The sequence below is a fragment of the Cyclopterus lumpus genome, chromosome 22 (assembly GCF_009769545.1).
Source record: "Cyclopterus lumpus isolate fCycLum1 chromosome 22, fCycLum1.pri, whole genome shotgun sequence".
Taxonomy (NCBI): Eukaryota; Metazoa; Chordata; class Actinopteri; order Perciformes; family Cyclopteridae; genus Cyclopterus; species Cyclopterus lumpus.
Window position 1 is genome coordinate 6,749,088 of NC_046987.1, and position 22,954 is coordinate 6,772,041.

The window sequence follows — 22,954 nt, forward strand, 5'->3', positions numbered from 1 at the left end:
GCTCAGGAAAATGCTTCTTTTGTCACACTATTGAAACTGAGTCATAGTCATAGAATGCAGAAAATAAGTCATGAGTAAATGAACAACAACTAATGTGAAAATGAATTTGATTAATTCATTTTTTGTTGTTGTCATAATAACATTAATGACCGACATCAATGAAGTTACCGGAAGTTGCGGCTGCTCACAACAGAGAGTAAGGGAGGTTATAAAGCTGATGTAAATGCGCATGTATTTTATGGAGAGATGAACACGCGAGCATGAGTAGAGGCAAAGAGGGCAGCGTGAACTGAGAACCAGTTGAAACATGTATTCAGTACAACATTGGTGCTTATTCTGAGGCTGGATTTACCTCCATGAGACGAGAGGAAGAGAGCTGCCAGCCAGTGGTTGTCGACATGCTGCTCGGGCCGCACAAACAATCCAGCTGTCAAATGTGCCTTCTGTTATTAAAATGCTTTTTATTGAGAAAATGCAAGTATGTGGATTTCTGGAAGCTCAGTCAAAATTATTTGGCTTTTTTGGAGATTTTGTTCTTCTTCTGGGTTGAAAAAAAAACCTATTATGTGATGGGGTCCTACAGTTTGCTCTTTTCACTGATTCAAAGTGGGTTCTTCTGGGAAAAATAAGCCGTGATTTCATAAACTGTAGTGCCACGTGCCGCATCGCTTCATTCCAATCTACTGTGGGCCGTCATGCTTGTCGACGCTACATCGAGCCTTGTGTCGTGGATGCGGAAGTGGGCGTGGTTACATCCCTCGAACCCTTGCCTACTTTTTCATCACTCAAGCCTCTCGTACCTGGGGGGGGGGTGAAGTTGAATACTTAAAATTTACTTTTCAGGGTCTTTCAGTGTTTAATAAAGAGGCCTCCACCTTTTCAATATGTTATCCGATCCATCTTCTTTACTGTATGTGCACTCTGCCTGGTCGTTATCATTTAGCAATGCAAATCCAATCCCCAAATAGAAATAAAGCGAGCCTCTCGTCAGACACACCGTTGATGTGATCTCCGCTGCCGACATGGTTATTAGGGCTCCTCCAGCCAGTGTGACAAATCCGGCTAATCGCCAACTGTCAGGTCAAATTTGCACTCCAACTCACAGATGACTGTGTGTGTGTGTGTGTGTGTGTGTGAAGCAAGTATGTTTCTGGCAGCCTTCAAACATCAACACAACAAGCCTTCGACCTTCTCTGAGTTCAGAGCTCTCCGCAGCATCTGTGCCACGAGCTCTGTCTGTTCTTTAACTAACTTCCCCCTTCCCCTCCCCCAACACGTGTTTTTTTTCCCCCCTTTTGAAAATCTGAAATGCCGTTGTTCATAATTTAGATCGTTTTGTTGACTAGAATTGCAGATATGGAGTGAGAGCTTGTGCAGTGCCTATGAATGACGGAGGCCGTGATCTCTGTTGAAGCTCGCTCACCTACTGGGTCTGAAGATACTGTCCAACTAAACAAATTATACATGCCCCCCCTCCGGCACCATTCGTACTTTCACCATGTACAGACAATGTCTGGGTGTAGCTTTGATTTTCCTTCAGTAATGTACTCAGATTCCCAGAGTCTACTAAGGAGTTGGTGACCTCCCGCCTTCAGTACATCTTTATTTAATGAGGCAGACTTTTTACTCGACACCGTGCCCTGAGTTGATTTGGTCTTTTTTAAATGGGAAAATAAAGCAGCTTTGGGAACTTTGGAAAACTTGAGAGGATTTCATCACGCGAAGATCATGACATGTGCACTGGACGCGGAATTTCGAGCCGTCTCGTTGGAATTAATGCGCCACAGAGCGCGGACATCGCAGTTAAAATGACGAACTTCTCAATTGTGCCGATTGTCAATAATTAATGTTAATGGCTTCAGTTACTTGCCAAAAGGATTAATGACGCTTTTGTCTGTTGACCATTGTCCGTTCATGCACAGCTGGTAAAGATGCAAAGATGATGTGTGAGCTAAAAGAAGCATGACTCTGTAAAACTACTAATACTTTTAGCGGATGGTATGTTTTTTTGTAGGTCAACGGGGCCAATTGGCTGGGACGTATTAGCGGTTAGAATCTCCCAGTTCAAATTTCCATCATGTCATATTAATATTTTAAGCCAATCCACTTGATAGTATTGAATTGGGACCCCTAGTCGTAAGAGCAAGGATCTTGTGAGAAAAAAATAGTTAAAGTCAGTATGCTACAGCTGTTATTTCAGGGGCATATTTAACCAGCATTCGGCTCATCTCGTATTCAAGCTGTGTATGAGTTATGATAAAAATAAATTACACTGCCACTCAAAACTGAAGTGCTTCTGCCTTCTCCGCCAACAAAGAGATCAGATTTTGAGGACGTCTTTGGGGTTTTATTTAAAACTTTTGATACGGATGTTCAGAGCGAAAGACAAATGGATTTGATTAGAGACTTCAAAACACAGCACAACAACTCATCATTTTGCTTTTTAATGTATTCAAAGGTTACAGATACAAATTTAAAAAAAACACTTATTTCCATAAATGTACTATAATTGCATAAAAGCAGGAGGAGTTTTAACCGTTTTTTTTTCATCCAGCCATCTACACATATTTTAATGGTTCCAGTCTTTTCTTTTGCTTTATCCAAACATGGACAGTAGCTGATGCCAAAAACGCAGTCTTGACTCGGGTCTTGACTTCTCCAAGACATGAGACACACTTAGCTCTGTTCCATCTCAGCTGATTTAGAAAAGGATCTAAATTGTAATAAATATAGACTAAATGGGACCAGGCCCAGGTTTGGTCCTGGTTCAGGTCCTTGATACTAGGAACCAAGCACATGGTAAATATGTTGAATGTGACGTTCTTCTGACACACTGCTGAGGAGATCAAATGTCTGTATTTTCTTTAACAATCGGTTATTGCAGCAGTCAACGGTCACTTCCATAACGATTCTCAAACCGATCTGTCTATAGCGGAGAGGATTTATCCACATAGTACAAACAACTACGGCTTCGATGTTTACCGTGCCTCGAATCAAAACCTCCCCCAACAGTGTCTCCAAAACAACAAAAACTGGATGTTGTAACCTTCACAAATACTGCATTCATTGCAGAGTTGCTGAAGCTTGCCAGCTTCACTGCTCACAGTGCGGCTGCGAATGTTTTAAGGGAAAAAGAGGACGAAATTTGACCAGTCAGCGCGATGAATATGATATGCCGTCACAAGATTTTAACTCTCTTTCAGCTTTGAATATACTGCAAATACATTTGCTTCTACAGCGGCTGTGTGATATGAATGTTAACAGTTTTTTTTTTTCTTGTGGCATTGGATTAAAGAATTTCTGACAAGTCTGCCTAAGGAGAATATACGACCAGCGTGCGGTTTCTTAACAAGATTGTATTATGTACACGTGTCCCACAAGGTGGCTTTCATCCCCTCTATTGTTTTCAATCTGCACAAATGTAATGAGGTTGCAAGACGGCACCATAGTCTCTAGAATATGCTTCACCATCCCACGTGGCTGCACACAGTCTCACATGAGGAAGCTGGCTGAAGCACAGGGTCTTTTTGTTTTTCACTTCCCACATATTTTTCCAACACTATGGATTTATTTCTTGAGAATAAAAAAAAATATATATGAAAATATGTAACCACTCCACGGTCACCATAGTGATCTACAGAGCCCCATGCTACACTGAAAATCAAAGAAAATGTTTGAGGAAGTTTCACTCCTGTGGGTGGGCGTCTTCCATGGCCGTTGGGACTAACGTCCGAGAGCTGGCGATGCACTGTCAACCCCCTTTTATACCGGAGCGTGTCATACTGTATAGCCTACGAATGTTAGGACGGATACTTTTTCAAAACGTCAAGTTTCGAGCTGATTCCACACGCTGCCTCTCTGTCATGGTCATGCCGGCACCATTGTCCTCATTTTGATTCCAACAGGAAGTGGGTTTCCGTTGAAGTTGTCTCAACGCCTGCTGAGTGTAGCCAGCATTAGCTCTCACTCTCTGGGTCCATTTTGTGCTGATGACTACAGCACTGAGCAGTCCTCATATACTATTTGTATTGTATTTGATAAAGTCAATTTGATATTGTCTTAGTAGCTATTGTTTCAATTGTCAATGGCCAATTAAAATGTGTCCAGAAGATCTTTCCTGGTGCAGCCAAGCTGTTAAATGGCAGCATGTGAAGGGAATGGCCTGAGTGAATGTCATATGTGATTTCCTGTTGACACGAATCGCAGACGAGAAAGGATAACGTCTACAAAAGAGAGTTTCCTAAGAGGTTGAGCAGTGAAAACAGAATTAAGTAAAGGTTGCTGAATCGTGCTGCCTTTGTTTGCCGTCAGACTTTTAGGCTTTGCTTTGTGTCCCCGGGATGCATCTACTGTGCTGCCCAGCAGCAGCAAGGAGAGCACAGCCTTCATTCCAGAGTCGACCTTTCCAACCTTGTTCTCAATTGTTGTGAGAATAACCTCTTCTCTTGTCACTGGTGTTTTCTGTCCATATATATATATATATATATATATATATATATATATATATATATATATATATATTTTCATATAATCAATGATCTTTGAGGATGCATGTCCACAAATGATCTTAAAATAAATATAGTCTTCATTGTTCACTCCTACATTAGGATAAGCACATGTAAAGCATTGATAAGATAAAGTGTTAAGATGATATGTGCAACTTCTCTTTTATCAACGGGGTCGTAGGAGGCGTTTAATGATACTAGAGAGTAAAACCTGCTACAGTATGAAATGAAAGGGGGGGTGGGCACAATAACTGAAATACAGGAGAAACACATTGCAATAAATCATACCTATTGTGAAGCTTCAGTTGTGGTGAGACTGTCAAAAACGTGCTGATTTCAGTCTATAGCAACTGTTGAGGCCAGGGTCTGAAATCAGGCCACTCAATGTCTTTGTCTGCCACTTCTGAAATCCCCCTGGAACGAGTTGGCATTGTAAACACTGAGTCAGTTGGACCAGACAGTGGAAATATGGCATATATCATCTTACTTATAGCCTAAACAAAACAAGCAAACAAAAAAAAAAGAACAAAGGAACTCCTAATGCTGCCTCTCCTGCGCCTCTCCTACCCAGGTGCATGCTGGTCCTGTACCTGCCTACTCCTACATATAACCACAGGTGCCTACAGTGTTACCCAATTAACGAGCAAATGAACAACCAAAAGACTAAATTATTATTAGACTGTGTCACATTTTTTGTTTTATCTTCTCCTTGCATATTAAACCTTTTCTGTAACTCGCAGTCGGGTCACTTCAGTTCAACTGGCAATTGTTTTTCCATCAAACATGAGCTGTTGTCCTTTTCATTTGTTTTGATGTCATGCCATCCATCAATCATTTTGACTTCGGTGGCAGGATTTTGATGAAGCTCTGGAAAATAATAGTGTTTTCAAAACACGAGGGAATTGAGCCTCTCACCGCTGTGTTCAGCCTTTTTTCAAAATGATATACGGTTTATTTCCGTACCCATATGGGCTATTTATTATGCCAGGAAAACTAAGATTGAGTATGTCCCAATACTTAGTATGTTCAAATGCAGTATGCCAAAAATACCAGGATGTTCTACTGCATTTGCTCACATTTTGCCATTCTGACCCACGATCCTTCGCACAGCAGATATAGAGCGAGAAGGTCAAAGTTCAAGTTGCAATGTTATTGACGAAGTGTCCCAATTAAATGCATACAGTGTGCAACAGTACACACCTTGTATGGCCAGCTGCCGAATGTACTCATAGTAAAGGTAAAAAGGAAAAGTATGCTATTTGGAGGGCAGAACAACATACCATTGGGCTTCATTGGGTGCTTTGTCCTTTCCTTGCTTAGGCATCTCCTTGAATCTTTTCCTTGCCTCCTCGGCAGCACCGGGCATTTAACAGAATGAGACCCTCATGCCTCTGAGCCGTAGTAGTTCACTTTGTCAAGTACACCTTAAAGAGCTGCACCCTGTTCAGGTCAGTGGTGGAGTTACAGAGCCCTGGTTTTTAATTATTGAACCTCTAAAATAAAGATGGTGTTATAAAGATATCCAGTAAATTCAATGCAGACGAAGACATTTGAACCATGTTATGTCGCCTCGATGTAGGGCCCAACTAAAACTGCACTGTGTTATGTGTCTGTATGGATCTGAGTCAGCTGTGGTCATTGTTGTCCCCATAGTGCAATTTCCCTGAACTTTTCCGTGTCCCCTCTTTTTTTTTTTTTATTAACTTAAAAGATGTGAAGTTCAAAACATGAAATCCGTTTTTTTCTTTCTTCTATTACACAAAGGTTCACGCTCTCCCAATGTTAGGCAAAACCAATTACAGCAAGAGTAGACCAGTAGAATTGGGAACACGAGTGACATATTGAGGAAAGAGGATTAAAATGTTCATTGTGTATATAATTGCTCTGCTTGGCAAAATGTCAATTCCTCTTCTCAATTCCAACAGACAAAATCTGGAATTGCTCTGCTGTACAATGAGGAGACCAACAATACCTACGACGTCTGCCTGAAATTGACCAAAGAGGTATTAACCATACAGAAGCTGGACGTGGTTTGCACGAGTGAAAGTGAATCCCCCGTAAATGTAAGTGCGCCCGAGGGCTCCCGACTTTGCAATCGCAATTCATGACGCATGACTCCAGAATACTTAAATGTTTCAATGTTCACAATATCCTATTGCCAATAAGAAACTCCCGCTTTCTAAAGCACAGAACTGTTGTACTGCGAAGACAGGCGACTGGCGGTCTGGGCTTAAGCATCAAAGTAAGCATATATGTTTTGGATTATGAAGGGACTTAAGTGGAATGCAGTTTTGGCAGCGAATGTCATCACCGAAGCTCAACAACGGCCAACCTCCTTATTCTCTCCTGCTTTTCAGGGAGGTGCAGAGCACAACGTGCCTGTGGTTATTTCAAAGATTTTCAAAGACCAAGTAGGTAAGAAAGTGTTTTTTATTTCTCTCCCTCAATGTGGATTTGGGACTGGTGTCCAATGCAGTGTTAAATGTCTTTAATCAAGTTGATTATGGAAATGTTAATGGGTTTAGATAGAGATGCTGGATATTTTACAGGTGACATTTAAGTTCACAATGGACTTTGGAGTGCGTCAATAATTTATTTAAGTATTGGTTGAGGACATATTCCAAGAGAAAGTCAAAGAGAAAAAAAGAATTGGTTAAATTTGGGGAAATAAAAGAGAAACGTTCAATGTTGCTTTACAAGAAGGAGGAAGGGAGCCACATAAAGAGAATGTTGATATTAATCTCATGCATGAGTGTTTTTAAAAGGGTCTTAAAAGTTGAGGAAATTTGTAAGAAAAGTGAGCAGGAGAAATCCTAGTCTACTTCTCCCTTAACGCATTTTACACCATAGCCTAGCTTAACATAAAGACTGAACACTGACTCAGTTCATCAATGTGTCTTTGTTCAACCTGCACGGAAACATGTCAAAATCTGTGATTGTTGGCAACCTGGCAACCTTAAATTCCTTAAGCACAGTCACAGTGCCCGGCTGCTATTCCTCAAGAAATAGTTCCAGCGCATAACTTCCTCATAAAAATATAAATGTTAAAGCATTTGTTAAAAACAACTTCACTTTCATCTTTAATTTCCCTTAAGTGGTTTTAAGGTTCGACAAGCTACTTATTCCAGTGATATTGTCTCGTATATGAGAAGTGACAAAACATGTTTTTGATGGCTGCATCATTCCAATGAATGGAAACTACTACTACACTACTACTACTACTACTACTACTACACTACTACTACTACACTACTACTACTACTACTACACTACTACTACTACTACTACTACTACTACACTACTACTACTACTACTACTACTACTACTACTACACTACTACTACACTACTACTACACTACTACTACTACTACTACTACTACTACACTACTACTACTACTACTACTACTCCTACTACTACTACTACTACTACTACTACTACACTACTACTACTACTACTACTACTACTACACTACTACTACTACTACTACTACTACTACACTACTACTACACTACTACTACTACTACTACTACTACTACTACACTACTACTACTACTACTACTACTACTACTACTACTACACTACTACTACTACACTACTACACTACTACTACACTACTACTACTACACTACTACTACACTACTACTACTACTACTACTACTACTACTACACTACTACTACTACTACTACTACACTACTACTACACTACTACTACTACACTACTACTACTACTACTACACTACTACTACTACTACACTACTATTACTACTATTACACCTACACCACTACTACTACACTACTACTACTACTACTACTACTACACTACTACTACTACTATTACACCTACTACTACTACTACTACTACACTACTACTACCACTACACTACTACTACTACTACTACTACTACACTACTATTACACCTACTACTACTACTACACTACTACTACACCTACTACTACACTACTACTACTACTTCTACTACACTACTACTACTACTACACTACACTACTACTACTTCTACTACACTACTACTACTACTACTACTACAACACTACTACTACTACTACTACTACTACTACACTACTACTACACCTTCTACTACACTACTACTACTACTTCTACTACACTACTACTACTACTACACTACTACTACTACACCTACTACTACTACTACTACACTACACTACTACTACTACTACACTACTACTACTACTACTACTACTACACTACACTACTATACTACACCACTACTACTACTACTACCACTACACTACTACTACTACTACACTACTACTACTACTACTACTACTACTACTACACTACTACTACTACTACTACTACTACACTACTACCACTACACCTACTACTACACTACTACTACTACTACTACTACACTACACTACTACTTCTACTACTACTACTACTACACTACTACTATTACTTCTACTACTACTACACTACACTACTACTACTACACCTACTACTACACTACTACTACTACTACTACACTACTACCACTACACCTACTACTACACTACTACTACTACTACTACACTACACTACTACTTCTACTACTACTACACCTACTACTACACTACTACTACTACTACTACTACTACTACTACTACACTACTACTACTACTACTACTACTACACTACTCTACTACACTACTACTACTACACTACTACTACTACTACTCTACTACACCTACTACTACACTACTACTACTACTACACTACTACTACTACTACACTACTCTACTACACTACTACTACTACACTACTACTACTACTACTACTACTACTACTACTACTACTCTACTACACTACTACTACTACTATTACACCTACTACTACTACTACTACTACTACTACACTACTACTACTACACTACACTACTACTACTACTACTACTACACTACTATTACACCTACTACTACTACTACTACACTACTACTACACCTACTACTACTACTACTACTACTACTACTACTACTACACTACACTACTACTACTACTTCTACTACACTACTACTACTACTACACTACTACTACTACACCTACTACTACTACTACTACACTACACTACTACTACTACTACACTACTACTACTACTACACTACACTACTATACTACACCACTACTACTACTACTACCACTATACTACTACTACACTACTACTACTACTACTACTACACTACTACTACTATTACTACTACTACTACTACTACTACTACTACACTACTACTACTACACCTACTACTACACTACTACTACTACTACACTACTACTACTACTACACTACTACTACTACTACACTACTACTTCTACTACTACTACACTACTACTACTACTACACTACTACCACTACACCTACTACTACACTACTACTACTACTGCTACACTACACTACTACTTCTACTACTACTACTACACTACTACTACTACACCTACTACTACACTACTACTACTACTACACTACTACTACTACTACACTACTACTACTACTACACTACTACTTCTACTACTACTACACTACTACTACTACACTACACTACTACTACTACTACTACTACTACACTACTATTACACCTACTACTACTACTACTACACTACTACTACACCTACTACTACTACTACTACTACTACACTACACTACTACTACTACTTCTACTACACTACTACTACTACTACACTACTACTACTACACCTACTACTACTACTACTACACTACACTACTACTACTACTACACTACTACTACTACTACACTACACTACTATACTACACCACTACTACTACTACTACCACTATACTACTACTACACTACTACTACTACTACTACTACACTACTACTACTATTACTACTACTACTACTACTACTACTACTACACTACTACTACTACACCTACTACTACACTACTACTACTACTACACTACTACTACTACTACACTACTACTACTACTACACTACTACTTCTACTACTACTACACTACTACTACTACTACACTACTACCACTACACCTACTACTACACTACTACTACTACTGCTACACTACACTACTACTTCTACTACTACTACTACACTACTACTACTACACCTACTACTACACTACTACTACTACTACACTACTACTACTACTACACTACTACTACTACTACACTACTACTTCTACTACTACTACACTACTACTACTACTACACTACTACTACACTACTACTACTACTACTACTACACTACTACTACACTACTACGAGATGGTTTGTAGTGAACAGTGACCAATGGCCAGTGAGGTTTCATTTAACAAACAAGATGCATGAGTCACATTTTAGCGTCTTTGTGCTAAGCTAGGCTAAACATGTCCCAACTCCAGCCCCATGACATGAGATTATCGATCCTCTCTTACACTCTGAAAGATAGCAAATTACCCTTTTTCCATCCACCGAAAAAAAGGTTTGACATACTGCGTTTCATTTTTTTTCAAGGCAGAAAAGAAAAGTTGTAATAAAAAGTGTGAAAAGAAACACTCAACAGTGGAAGAGTTATCTACTCATGCTGTTCAGCAAGGGTTAACTTAAATCATGTTCATCACTCAATTTGTCTGAACTGATGACCTCTCGCGACCCTGTTGGGATGCAATATCAGAGCCTCGTGTGAGTGAATTGTTTCCATGTAATTTATCCTTTTGCACACATACTTAGTACCTTTTTTAGGATACGAGAGAATTCATATCTTCATATCCCCCGGCGAGAGCCCATTTTTACGAAGCTTTACACATCTTTTCACAACAGGGCTCTCATTGTTTCCTCCCTTGCCGCCGCAAATGAGTTTATATCCCGATTAGTTTCAAATTTCATGCTCTCCCGTGTTCTTTTTTTCCTCTGATCTGACGTTGCCAGAGATTAGTCCGACAGAGACACTGCTTGCTATTTCCACCACATTGCCATGTTTGAAATGAGCAATTATTTTCTAATGTTTTCATTAACCTCTGACACTCGACAACTGATGCCTGCAGCCGATCAGACGGGGACGCTATTCGTCGGGGACGCCGTGCTGCAGGTTGGTACATCAGCTCGTGACTTATTTGGCTCCGCGGTTGATTCCGGGTCACTGCCAACAACTTGTTGCGTCTCAATGTGTCATTTCATTTACCAAGTGGGGAGAGACTATTTTTGAAGCTTGAACTGCATGATATTATTGAAATGATTCTTGTAATGTGTCTTTGCTTTTTTTTTTTTTTTTTTTTTTTTTTTTTTTAAGAGAGCAATTTGTGGTCAAACAAATTCTTTAATTCTGTGGTAGATTAATCATATGGTCTATAATCATCCAAACAAGTGTCCGGTATTTAATAATGCTTTTCGTTTTAATCTTTTAAAAGGTTGAATCTGTCTGGCGGGTTTATTTGGCGAGCTGTTTATCTAGAAAACCCTGTGGATTCATCAGACAGCCAAGCAATATTAATACTCATATTGGAAGTTAGTAGTAATGTTGTTATAAATTGAATTGCTACTGCTTCCACCTTTTGGATCACGTGTCATATTTATTTGCAATGTTTTTGAATTGTCACACTGCTGAATATTGCATCTATTTGCATACCGTAAGCCATGGGGGGGGGGGTGTAAGAGTAGAAGAGGAAGGATAATACACTTTCTATTCTAAAAATCTCTTTGTAGTATTTCTGTCTCTTTGTGATTGTTTTTCATCTTTTTGAAGTCGTTTGAGTGTTTTGTGATCGTTTTTCTTCTCTTTGTAGTCATTTTTGAGTGTTTTGTGGTCGTTTTTCTTCTCTTTGTAGTCATTTTGAGTATTTTGTGATCGTTTTTCGTCTCTTTGTAGTCATTTGAGTATTTTGTGATCGCTTTTCATCTCTTTGTAGTCATTTTTTAGTGTTTTGTGGTCGTTTTTCGTCTCTTTGTAGTCATTGTGAGCGTTTTGTAGTAATTTTGAGTGTTTTGTGGTCATTTTGCATTTCTTTGTAGTCATTTTGCGAAATTATTGTGGTAATTTTGTGCATCTTGGGCGTGTTGCATCTTGTCATGGTCCTGTTGTTGGTCTTTCTATGTCTCTTTGGTAATGATTTTCCTGTCTTTGTGGTTAATTTGTGTGTGTTTGTGGTGGGGTGAAAACATTCGTAGCAGTGTGTGTACCGAGAGTTGCAGATGAGGGTCGGGGAAGCACTAGCGAGTAGTGAGTGAGCAGTAGAGTGAGCAGGCATGTATGAAAACAAGGTAAAAGAAGGAAAGTGAGAGTGTAAGTCACCGCAACCACGACAGGCCCTGGAGCCGTCATCCAGAACTGGGCACTGAAAACATATTATGCAATTTGCTGCAGGTGGGGAATGTTAGGGGGACGGGGTTGCACCAGGGGATGCCAATCATATCCCACCCCTTGGCCACCCCTCTGGCCCCTGTCACTGCAGCGAAAGAGCATAGAGTTGCATAATAACACACTTTCTCCACTACATAATTACTCATATGCTTTTCCTCTCTGTTGGATTCTTTAGGTGAATGGCATAAATGTGGAGCCCTGCACACACAAGGAAGTTGTGAGTACATTTGTGATTAACGCCAACACACTGCTCCATCCATCCATCCGTTGCTTCTCCACCATTCTCCCAGATTCAACACCAACAACCAACAATCAACAAGCCACAATCCCAGGTGGCATGTTGACAAGAGGCTGTTTTCCTCCTGGTTCACCCTGTGATAAATTGCAGAAAAGGAAATCGATATCAAAAGCTGCACAGGAGTTGAGGGTGCTAATATTTGGCAGCATCCTTTTTCTCTTTCAAACTGAGCTTCTCTCTTTGTTAAACAATCCCTTTCTTCTGTGGCAGCAGCCCCCATCTCTCCACACTCACTCTTTCCATGTCTTCTCGTCACCGTCTCCTTGTGGCAGCCCCAAACTGCTGTTCACCGCATTCACCTCCAGAACGTCAAAACACATAACGAGCAGTTTCTCTTCAGGAGAAGCACTGACAGATGCTCAAGTAAGGGCTACCGTGCAGTGTTTTTATGGGGATAGGGAGGGGTCTGATGGCAGATGTGCATTTAGGGTAAGAAGTGGTGACCTTGCATGTTGGATGTGACAGTCAAGTTTCTCATTTGCGCCTCTTTATTTTCTCTCTTTTCCAAGATGCACGCATGATAGACACATTTTAATCCTCTCAACCTAAGCTTATCTGAACGCCTCTTGGACTCAACATCTTTGAGGACATATTTTACATCAAATAATCAGACATTTTGGAGCGCAATTATGTTTTGGTGTCATCTGTCACTTTGCTGACCGAAAGGGCGGCCTTCAAGTTCCGCCTTTGATGATTTTAAGTGAGGCCACTTCCGTGGGGCTTTAACCCACAACTACTCTTTGACATGAATGTGGTTTGTTTCATTTCTCCGAGATTAAATTATTATCTCGCTGCAGAATCGTTCTCTCTCTCTCTCCCTTGCTATCCGTCTCCATCTGAATCCGTCTCTGCCTCTCTCTGTCTCTCTCTCTCTCTCTCTCTCTCTCTCTCTCTGTCTCTCTCTCCCTCCCTTGCTATCCGTCTCCATCTGAATCCGTCTCTGCCTCTCTCTGTCTCTCTCTCTCTCTCTCTCTCTCTCGCTGTCTCTCTCTCCCTCCCTTGCTATCCGTCTCCATCTGAATCCGTCTCTGCCTCTCTCTGTCTCTCTCTCTCTCTCTCTCTCTCTCTGTCTCTCTCTCCCTCCCTTGCTATCCGTCTCCATCTGAATCCGTCTCTCTCTCTCCCGCCAGGTTCACCTCCTGCGCACTGCAGGAGATGAGGTCACCATCACCGTTCGCTACCTGCGAGAAGTTCCATCATTTCTAAAACTGCCTCTAGGTAAGAGTCCCGTGGTTTTTGATGGCACACAAACTCACAATAAAGTCCATTGCGATGGGCATTTTTGCCGATAAAGGAATCTGCCACGTTTATGGGAAATTGTCTTTCAGCGCGCCTCGACGCTTTAAAGCCGTTCAATAGACAAGCATTCGTTTCAAAAGTAATAAATTGTCGTGCTCGGTGGCCTGAGGCAAGCAGTAATGTCAGAAACACCCAGAGCTGCAATCCCCCTTCTGTACTTGCCTCCAGCAGCTTGAAGGGTTGAACACATCGATTTTAAATTCATTCAAGTGCAGCTGGTAAAGGTGAGAAATCAGGTACGCAGCTGAGAGAGGAGCGACATTGATAACGAGCAGTCAAACTTAAAGCAGCTATTTTTATGGAGCACTTATTATAATCCATTCTGAAAATTATTGTTAGTTGCTATTTCATCGACTGTGGCCAGCAACTCTCATCTGATTTCAAATAAAATATCACTAAATTCTAATTGGTGGCAAAAAACTCTTTTTTCAACTTACTAGCTTCTAGAGTTTGCTCAGAGCTATCGCCATGACAACTGAGGAAACGCTATCTGGTGAGGAAGACTGAGATGCATCTACCATGTAGACCTTTTGATTAGGATGTTTTTTGTGCTGAATCTTCTCAATCAAAATTGAGATCTAGCATTTAGAGTAAAAGTTTGAAATACACTTTCGTTCTGACAGTCTGTATATACATAAATAAATAAATAAATATGAATACATATAGAAACGGTTACCTGGCTGTCCAAGGTAACCAACTTTTCACACTTGATATAATGTAATAATTAGTACACTTTAGAGGTGCTGATTTTTATATTGTCTGTTTATTTTACAAAATGTCGCACTATTCCTTTTATCTCTGAGGAAACACAGTCATGACAAATGGGATAGGGAGGCTCACGGGTACTGAACATCTGGGGCGCCATCTGTTCACAGCCGCTAAACCACCAACCAAGTTTTTGTCTCATGAATTGGCTGCAGGCACGAAGCTGAAAAGATGTAATGCAAATCATTTCAGTCGCCACCAGCAAACGTGGTGATCATTTTGCACCATTTACCACATTATGAAGAGCACACAGATGTAGAAAAATGATTAATACTAATAGATGCGCATGAATATTTATAGCTCATTTCATAAACTGCCAACGCTCTCTCCCAAATTCAAACTGAGAGCTAACCGGCCCTCATCTCTTCTGGGCAAGTTAACATTCACAGAAGGCGCCGGTGCAGACACGCTCAGGTTTTTTTGCTGGAGGGTGTTTGGCCGATGTTTTGTCGCCGCGGGGAACAAAAAGGTTGAAAAACGTATTGTCTCTAAGCCGCCCTTTGTTTCACTTTGGCACAAATGGCGAGCAGGAGAGGCCGGGAGCAGTCAGCCACGCGTTGTGACCGAATTAGAAGGCAGGTCGAATGCCAAGCTAATATCATATCAAAGGGCAGTGTTTGTCTCTTTGGGATGCTGCCTGTGAGATGCGCTGGGCGGCAGAATGAAGGCAATACCGGGCCATGAGACTCGTTTCCTTTGTTGAATGAAGATGTGCCTAAATGTTTTTGCAGGGATTCTTCAGAAGCCCTTTGTTGGTGAAAGAACATGCCTTTTGGTTTCCCAGGTTCTCCCGGGCCGTCCACTGACCACAGCCGAGTGTCCTCGCCCCTCTTTGACAGCGGCTTACATCTAAATGGAAACAACGCAGTAAGACGGATCTGTTTGATATTTCATGTACACTGCTGTAAAGTAGCCCCTTCACTTTGTGTTACCGGTGTGTTTGGACAGAATGTCACTTAAACGTAACAATAAGTCCACTAAGAGTCAATTAAGGCTGCCCGTGTGTGTGTGTGAGTGTGTGTGTGTGTGTGTGTGTGTGTGTGTGTGTGAATGAATGTGGTCTTTTCCCGACTATCCTCTCACTATTCTATTGTTTGCCTTTACCCATTTGATTTTTATGTCCACATTGATCACAAATCCCATTGGCTGTTTTTGTAGAGGGAACCAGTGCGATGCTATTATGTGGGGGCTAGTAAAGTAAAACAAGTAAATACTTTTGGTGTTAAGTAATTAGTATAATATTGTAATCGATTTTTTACAGTGAAAAAATATTAGTAACCGTTTACATTTTTCTAGTTTAACCTTTTTAAGGACACTGCCGCCAGCTGTCCTCTTCATTCATTAACATGAATTGTCTCTGTCTCGGTTTACCAGTGAAGAAAGTCTGAAAGGTGTTGACAGCAGAATCAGATCAAAATCATCAGTGTACAATATGCCTCACTGCATTATTGAATACATTTCACTTAAAGGGCACCAGGGTGAATAAATACTACCAATTAGCTCTATTCATTGGCTATTCTAGACTACAGAGAGTTTTTAAATAACTTTAACTAGCTCGGCAGGGCTAACCACCAGTGGGGCACCGGCGCTGTCTGCTGCCGACGGAGCCTTTGTGGACCGTGGCTTGTGCAAATCTCCCATTTGACTTTGACATGTTATTAAATGTGAAGTAATCCATAACGTCCTCTACGCATAAGTGCTAGGACGGTGTTTGGCTCTCCAAAATATGGGGGCTAGCCCAGATGTCTGACTGCTGTGGAGCTGATCTCTTGGCAGTGGGAGGAAAATGAAACTTATCTCAGCCAAAGTCTCCCTTGTTTTTTCAAGATTATGTGTAACTGGCCTTGTTTTCATAGCCACAAAGCTGAACGACGGTTACAAAGGGAATTAATTGCATTGATCATTACAAGTTGAATGTGGGGAATTCCACCGTGTTATTAATTTTCACGTCTACAGCCATTCGATCGATGTGCGGCAATACAGCCTGTGTAAAATCACAACAGCCCAATCAGCGACTGGGCTCTCTTAGGATTTAAAGGAAGAAGTCTGAATCCTTCAATGTGTTCCATGTTCTCTTGCAAACATGTTATTAGCTGCATGACCTTGCTTGATATAAAGGTGGAGATGGCTGTGACTACAGTGCATGCTGCTGGGATGATGTAGTAGCAGCTGAATCCACAGAGGGATACTGCAATGTTAACAAAACACGTGTCTGCTCATACTACAAATTGACAGGACAAAATCAGCACTCGCTTCCAAAAATACATTTGTTGAATTCCCTATATTGCAATCCACCATCCAAGAGAAAATTGTTCAGATAACATGCACAATGACCAAATGGTATCTATAAGTGCATCATCAGAAATATCAATCCGAATGCTCTCGACGTCTGTATGTAACGTTTAGCCAGAAGTGCACTACGAATGCGGCGCACTGGAGAATACAAAGTTTAAATGTTTGCTTTCTTTCCCTTAAGCCCATCGTTCACAGTTTTAATGGTAAGTCTTGAGAAGATTGCATATTAATATGGTTATCTATAATGAAAAGGGTAGCCACGAAGACAGCATCTCTCGGCCGTCATTTTGCATGAATAATTCAGAGAAAGCACGGGGGACAGCAGGTGGCCACTTTAACCTTTCATAGACAATCTAGATTTCAAGTGTTTCCATTTAAAATCCTTTGCAGGAGCTGGAGGCCACACATTCCTGTGCATCGGCTTTTGCATGGTCAGCATTTCTTTCCATTTCCACTATGTGCACTTTATCTGAGGTAAAACAAATAAATAAAAAAACACTGTGACACATGCCTACATATGCGAAAAACCAACGAGGCTTGACTCAGTGTGACATATCGGGTCAGCAGGAAGCGGGGATCTTTACAGATAATTCCCTGGTTGAAGTTGAAGACTCAGTGGCCGACAAACACAATTAGCCAGGCGGTTTCCTCCCCACGGAAATAAGATTTAAGCAGCAGCGAAACACAAAATAGCAAGAGCCGGCCTCCAGTTAAAGTCAAGTGAGATTCTTCTTGCCTCACAAATAAGGACTATTATGTCAGTGGTTGTTTTTGTTCTTAGAGTAATTGCTTGTTGTGTGGTTTTTTCTCCCCCCAGTGCCCTGAATCCACTTTAATGTTCAGACTATAATGATAGGAAGCCTCCAGATTTGCGGGAAAGTAGGGCAACTCATAACTTTTTCTTCTTTTTTTTTTCCCCACCAAAAGAAGAAGACAAAAATGACATTGCATGCCATTACACATCCTGCGTCCCACGAAATAGGCTGAAATGGAAAGGGTCATTATGTCAAGATCTGTAGTGGATCTGTAGTGTTGTGTCGTGTTTCCTGTTTTATTTTGAAGTCCTTGTCTCTCGTGTCCTCTGTTTCTCTGCACTTCCTGTCCCTGTGATTGTCTGCCCTGTCCCTGATTGTTTCCTCCTGTGTCCAATCACCTGCACCAGCCCTCTGTATTTAAGTCCTGTTCATGTCATTCCCCTTGGTCGGTTCGTCTTGTGTTGATCGCTGAAGATCTTGTGTGTGAGCTTGTTTTGTCTGCGTTGAAGCCTGTTGTGCAATAAAGTTGCCTTTCCCTCGTTGACGGCGTTTGGGTCCAGTTACCTGCAGCTACACATAACACATTAAGCCTGAGGTTGGAATGGTAAATGACCTCAGACGTACTACATAATACGTTCTGTATACTGGAAAAGATGAACTGGGTGTTTCTCATGTATTTCTAATTTGTTGGACTAATTTGAAGCTGCATTACTAACAATGGAGCAAAAGTGGGTTTCATGTGAAAGGATTCTCTTGTTGTACTGAACCCAACTGAGAATGATCACCAAACTCTGAGCTCTACGGGGGGCTTTGGCCTCTTTCAGCTGAACTCAAATGGTTTTGGTTCACTCCCATCGCTCCCATCAGCAGAGTTTTTAGGGCTGTAACCGTTTTAATGCGTAACCAGAGTTCACAAGTTTTTATGTGGGCAATATTAGAATGTTATACTGCTTTTAATTACTTTAGCCTCTTTTACAGTCTTCAATTCATAGTTAATTTTGTTTAATTAAAATATCTCTGTCCTTTTAAGGATACTTGTCGTCATGACAATTATTAGTTGCATTCAAGGAACACTGAATAAAAGATATTTGAAGGCTGCCAAGATTAGTCTATCATTTTAAATCATTCACCAAATAGTTCGAGTGCTTGCTAAATTGCAATTCAACAAACAGAGAGACTTTAATGCATCTCTGGGTGCCGAAGCTTTAATGTTCCTTTTTGGTTGAGGTGGCTTGTGTTCAAGCTGATGGTTCGACCGCCTGTGTGCCAACTCTTCTCTTTTTACCTTCCCAAGTAATGTTGCAGGCCACCGGTTGGGGATGTTTTTTTACATAACCTTGATAATATTCACAAAAACACTCATCCCCTAGAGACATTTTAACACTCAAAAAGAGGTATGAGCAATGCTCCGTGCATCCTATTGTGTTGTTTAAAAAATGCCAAATGTCACCACAAATTAGACATTTTGAAAACATTGGCAGTAAATGCTTTTGATTCAAGGAAGGACTTCTTCGAGACGGACTATTATTTTTTTTTTTATTAAAGCCCAACAATCACACAGGCAGGAACGGTGGAGAGAGTAGACAGCAATTTCTCCACTGACAGCAGAGCCAATAAACCCGAATGCAGCGCAGCCACCAGGGGCACAGTGGCGGTGAGGCGCGTGATGCCCCCGTTTTATTGACAGAAAAATGCATTGCTTCTTCTTTTTTTTTAAGCTCATATGGCTCTCTATTGCTATTCAATTAAACTGCTGGATGCTGCAAGGTCGGCTGAGTTTCTCCACGAGGGAACCGGGGGTATTGAAGCTCATTCCGGAAATGTAGGAAGAGCAGTCAAAATGTGGGGCGGCAGGTTCAGGGACAACAAGGAAATAAATTGCCATATCTCATCACAAAAGAACTTCTTCCAAAGCTGCATGGCAGCAATGAACACCTATAAGTTTACCCCACAGAATAATGTTGTAATGCAGAAAGCTTCACAATGTGTGGCCCAATAATAGAGTTATTCTTTCTCACAGGTATCCCTTAGTGATTACCTGTAGGAACTTACCTGCAATCTAAATAACAACAGTTTTGCTTGGAAATATAGTTTTACAACATGTTCTTTCTCGTAGCTTTGTACACCACTTTTCTGCAGACTGAAATAGCTCAACAACTGTTGGTCTGATTGTCATTAACTTTTGAACATTTTGTGGACCCAAGAGGTTGAAGCCTTGCACGGATCGATGCCTGACGTTGAAACCAAATTGAAAGCGCTTGTTTTATTAGTTGCTGATTAAATGTAAATCTGAGAGGCCTGGGATACAAATGTTCATGACATTTTCTTCATTAATGCAACAGTCGTACAACATGGTATTGTTCTCAACATCTAAATGAAGTTCAAGAAAATATTCACAAAGAAACGGAATGAGCTCTTTCATTAACATTGGCCAACAATTAAATGACATTGTGTGTTCAGAATATTTCCATAGGAAATATAATCTAATAAAAAGAAGAAATATCCCCTGGGATATTTACCAATATATTGAAATATTATATTATTATTATTATTATATTATGATTATATTATATTATTATATTATGATTATTTGTACACTAACTCTCACAGACTGGACTGCTGCTTTTCGATTATCTCCTGAGTGCAGCCAGTACTCGTGAAAAGCGGAGCATGGGACTTAGTCGGGCCACTGACCATTTCCTGCATGTTGTCGGGACGATGAAATGTGGTAGGTGCAGTTTCTGAGGTAGATTCTGGCATCCGGATGAAAACACGTAGAAAATTACTGCTGGCCAAATTATTGCTGGCCAACAAGGACATAATCAGCTCTCAGCTTTTCCTTTGAATTAATTTCCCTTACAAGTGAAAGTTATGTAGGAATCTCCACAACAGTCTCAAAGGAGGTGTCAGCACACAGCTTGACATATTGTTAACATGGATCCTAACAAAATGAATCCACAGAAGGCTTTTCTTTGAACTGAAAAGATGACTCCAGATGTTTTGAAGAATTTCCCCTGTATGTTCTTTTGATGGAGGGAATGTAGACGTATGTATTTATACTAGTTTGAGCACAATTAGCAAAGATAACATTTAATAGTACAGCTGACCTAGTAAATATATTTTTCACCAAATTACTCAGACTGAAAGAGGCTATATTAAACCTTACATTACTTGTGTTTGCTGGCACCGGTGGAAATAGGACCTCATTTTAACATCAGACGTGCTCGTGGCTAACATTAGCCAACCGCAAGCTCGCATTACTTTTAGCAGCAAATACGACCAAATTGGAGAAGCTAATTAACCACCGTTTGCAACATTAGACACGAAAATGGCATTGGTTGACATGTTTGCTGTGAAAATGAAATAAAAATCAACCTACCAGGAACAAAAATGTTGGTCGACTTATATCCATTTTCTCTCTCTTTTTTTTAACATTTTTTATAACTGTGCATTAAGCATTAAGGTTGAGCCTGTTGTTTGCTTGCCCACTGCCAGATCATTGTCAAATATTACAAACTATTACAATCACCCTGGCATTTTCCTTTAAGTCAAATATCGAGACTTCTCCACAGGATAGTGTGACGTGAGGAGAACACTGGGCACAGAATGTGTTTTCTCCCTTCTTTGCCATTTATACTACTTTGAGATGTTTTCCTCATTATGTATAAAATATTTAGTTTGCTTTAAAGTGTAAAACCAAACAAGTGGCATGCATCACAGCAAAGTGCTTTATTTAAAGAATGTGTCCCACACCCCTCTAAAATGGTTGTCCTCACTTAAGAATGTAAACTATTCCTGCAGGAAAATTAGCAATTTAGCACATTGAGACAATGTTCATTTAAAAGTTGATGTTCAAAACATGACCTTTCTTTTAAGATCACATTCTCAACCCCAAACATATCACAATATGCTTTCTGATCATAACTTAATGTTGAATTAAACACTTTTGGGATCTGGGTGCTGAATTTGGTGAATCCCTGACGTTTCCTCTACCGCCACCTGGATATTTATAATGTTTTTATTTTTATTTTTAGAAATAGCTTGATGGGCATTATGACATTTGGTTTAGGCATCCTGGTTAAAATGTTTCCACATGTCCATCAAAACAGCCCAACCTCTCCCAGGTGGATCGGCACAAGGTGTGGCACAGACACCTCATTGTTTGCCAGATAACTTTCAAAAATATAAGATAAAAAAAAACGTGTGGTTTTTAGTGACGTCTTTTGCACAGATTTTCATTAAAAGCTTGTACACACATTCATGTCCCACTCAGCAGGGACTGATGATTAATTGGCTTTTGGCCATACCGTAACTTTATAACCAGCTCGATCATAAAGTTCACAATCGTTTAAAAAAGAATTAAAATCTGTTCAGTCTTTTGATTTTTGACCAAAACATCATTATCAAGCTTGCAATCAACCTCATTTGTGTTTAGTGTCAATCAGCATGCTAATGTGCAAAACAAAAAAAATGTTGACCGCGGTAAACATTGTACCTCCTTTTTAAAAATGCGTCATTGCCGCATTGGCACGGCTACACACGTTGGTCCTACTGTGACTGGTTGCTGTTACAATGCGAGACGACGTCGTGGTTGATGTTGACGGCGTCTTCCTCGTCTGTAGGCGATTAGGATTCGCTGAGCTTCGTCTCAACATCGAAATGGCCGATATAATTTGACTCTTCCGTTGCACCCTGGACAATTTACCTCCC

The 22,954-nt window shown here is 40.3% G+C and overlaps 1 protein-coding gene across 3 annotated transcripts in view; it reads left to right on the forward strand.

Annotated features, from left to right (window-relative positions):
- The window catches only part of sntg2 (syntrophin, gamma 2), a 64,961-nt gene that overhangs the window by 12,676 nt on the left and 29,331 nt on the right, over positions 1 to 22,954 (forward strand). The window contains exons 2-8 of one of the 3 annotated variants that reach the window (XM_034563405.1): positions 6,431 to 6,568; positions 6,691 to 6,747; positions 6,863 to 6,920; positions 11,520 to 11,563; positions 13,008 to 13,049; positions 14,261 to 14,348; positions 15,979 to 16,061. In XM_034563405.1, coding sequence (XP_034419296.1) covers positions 6,431 to 6,568; positions 6,691 to 6,747; positions 6,863 to 6,920; positions 11,520 to 11,563; positions 13,008 to 13,049; positions 14,261 to 14,348; positions 15,979 to 16,061 — 510 coding nt within the window. The remainder of the gene's footprint in view (positions 1 to 6,430; positions 6,569 to 6,690; positions 6,748 to 6,862; positions 6,921 to 11,519; positions 11,564 to 13,007; positions 13,050 to 14,260; positions 14,349 to 15,978; positions 16,062 to 22,954) is intronic. The other 2 variants (XM_034563406.1, XM_034563407.1) reach the window with 2 other exon arrangements.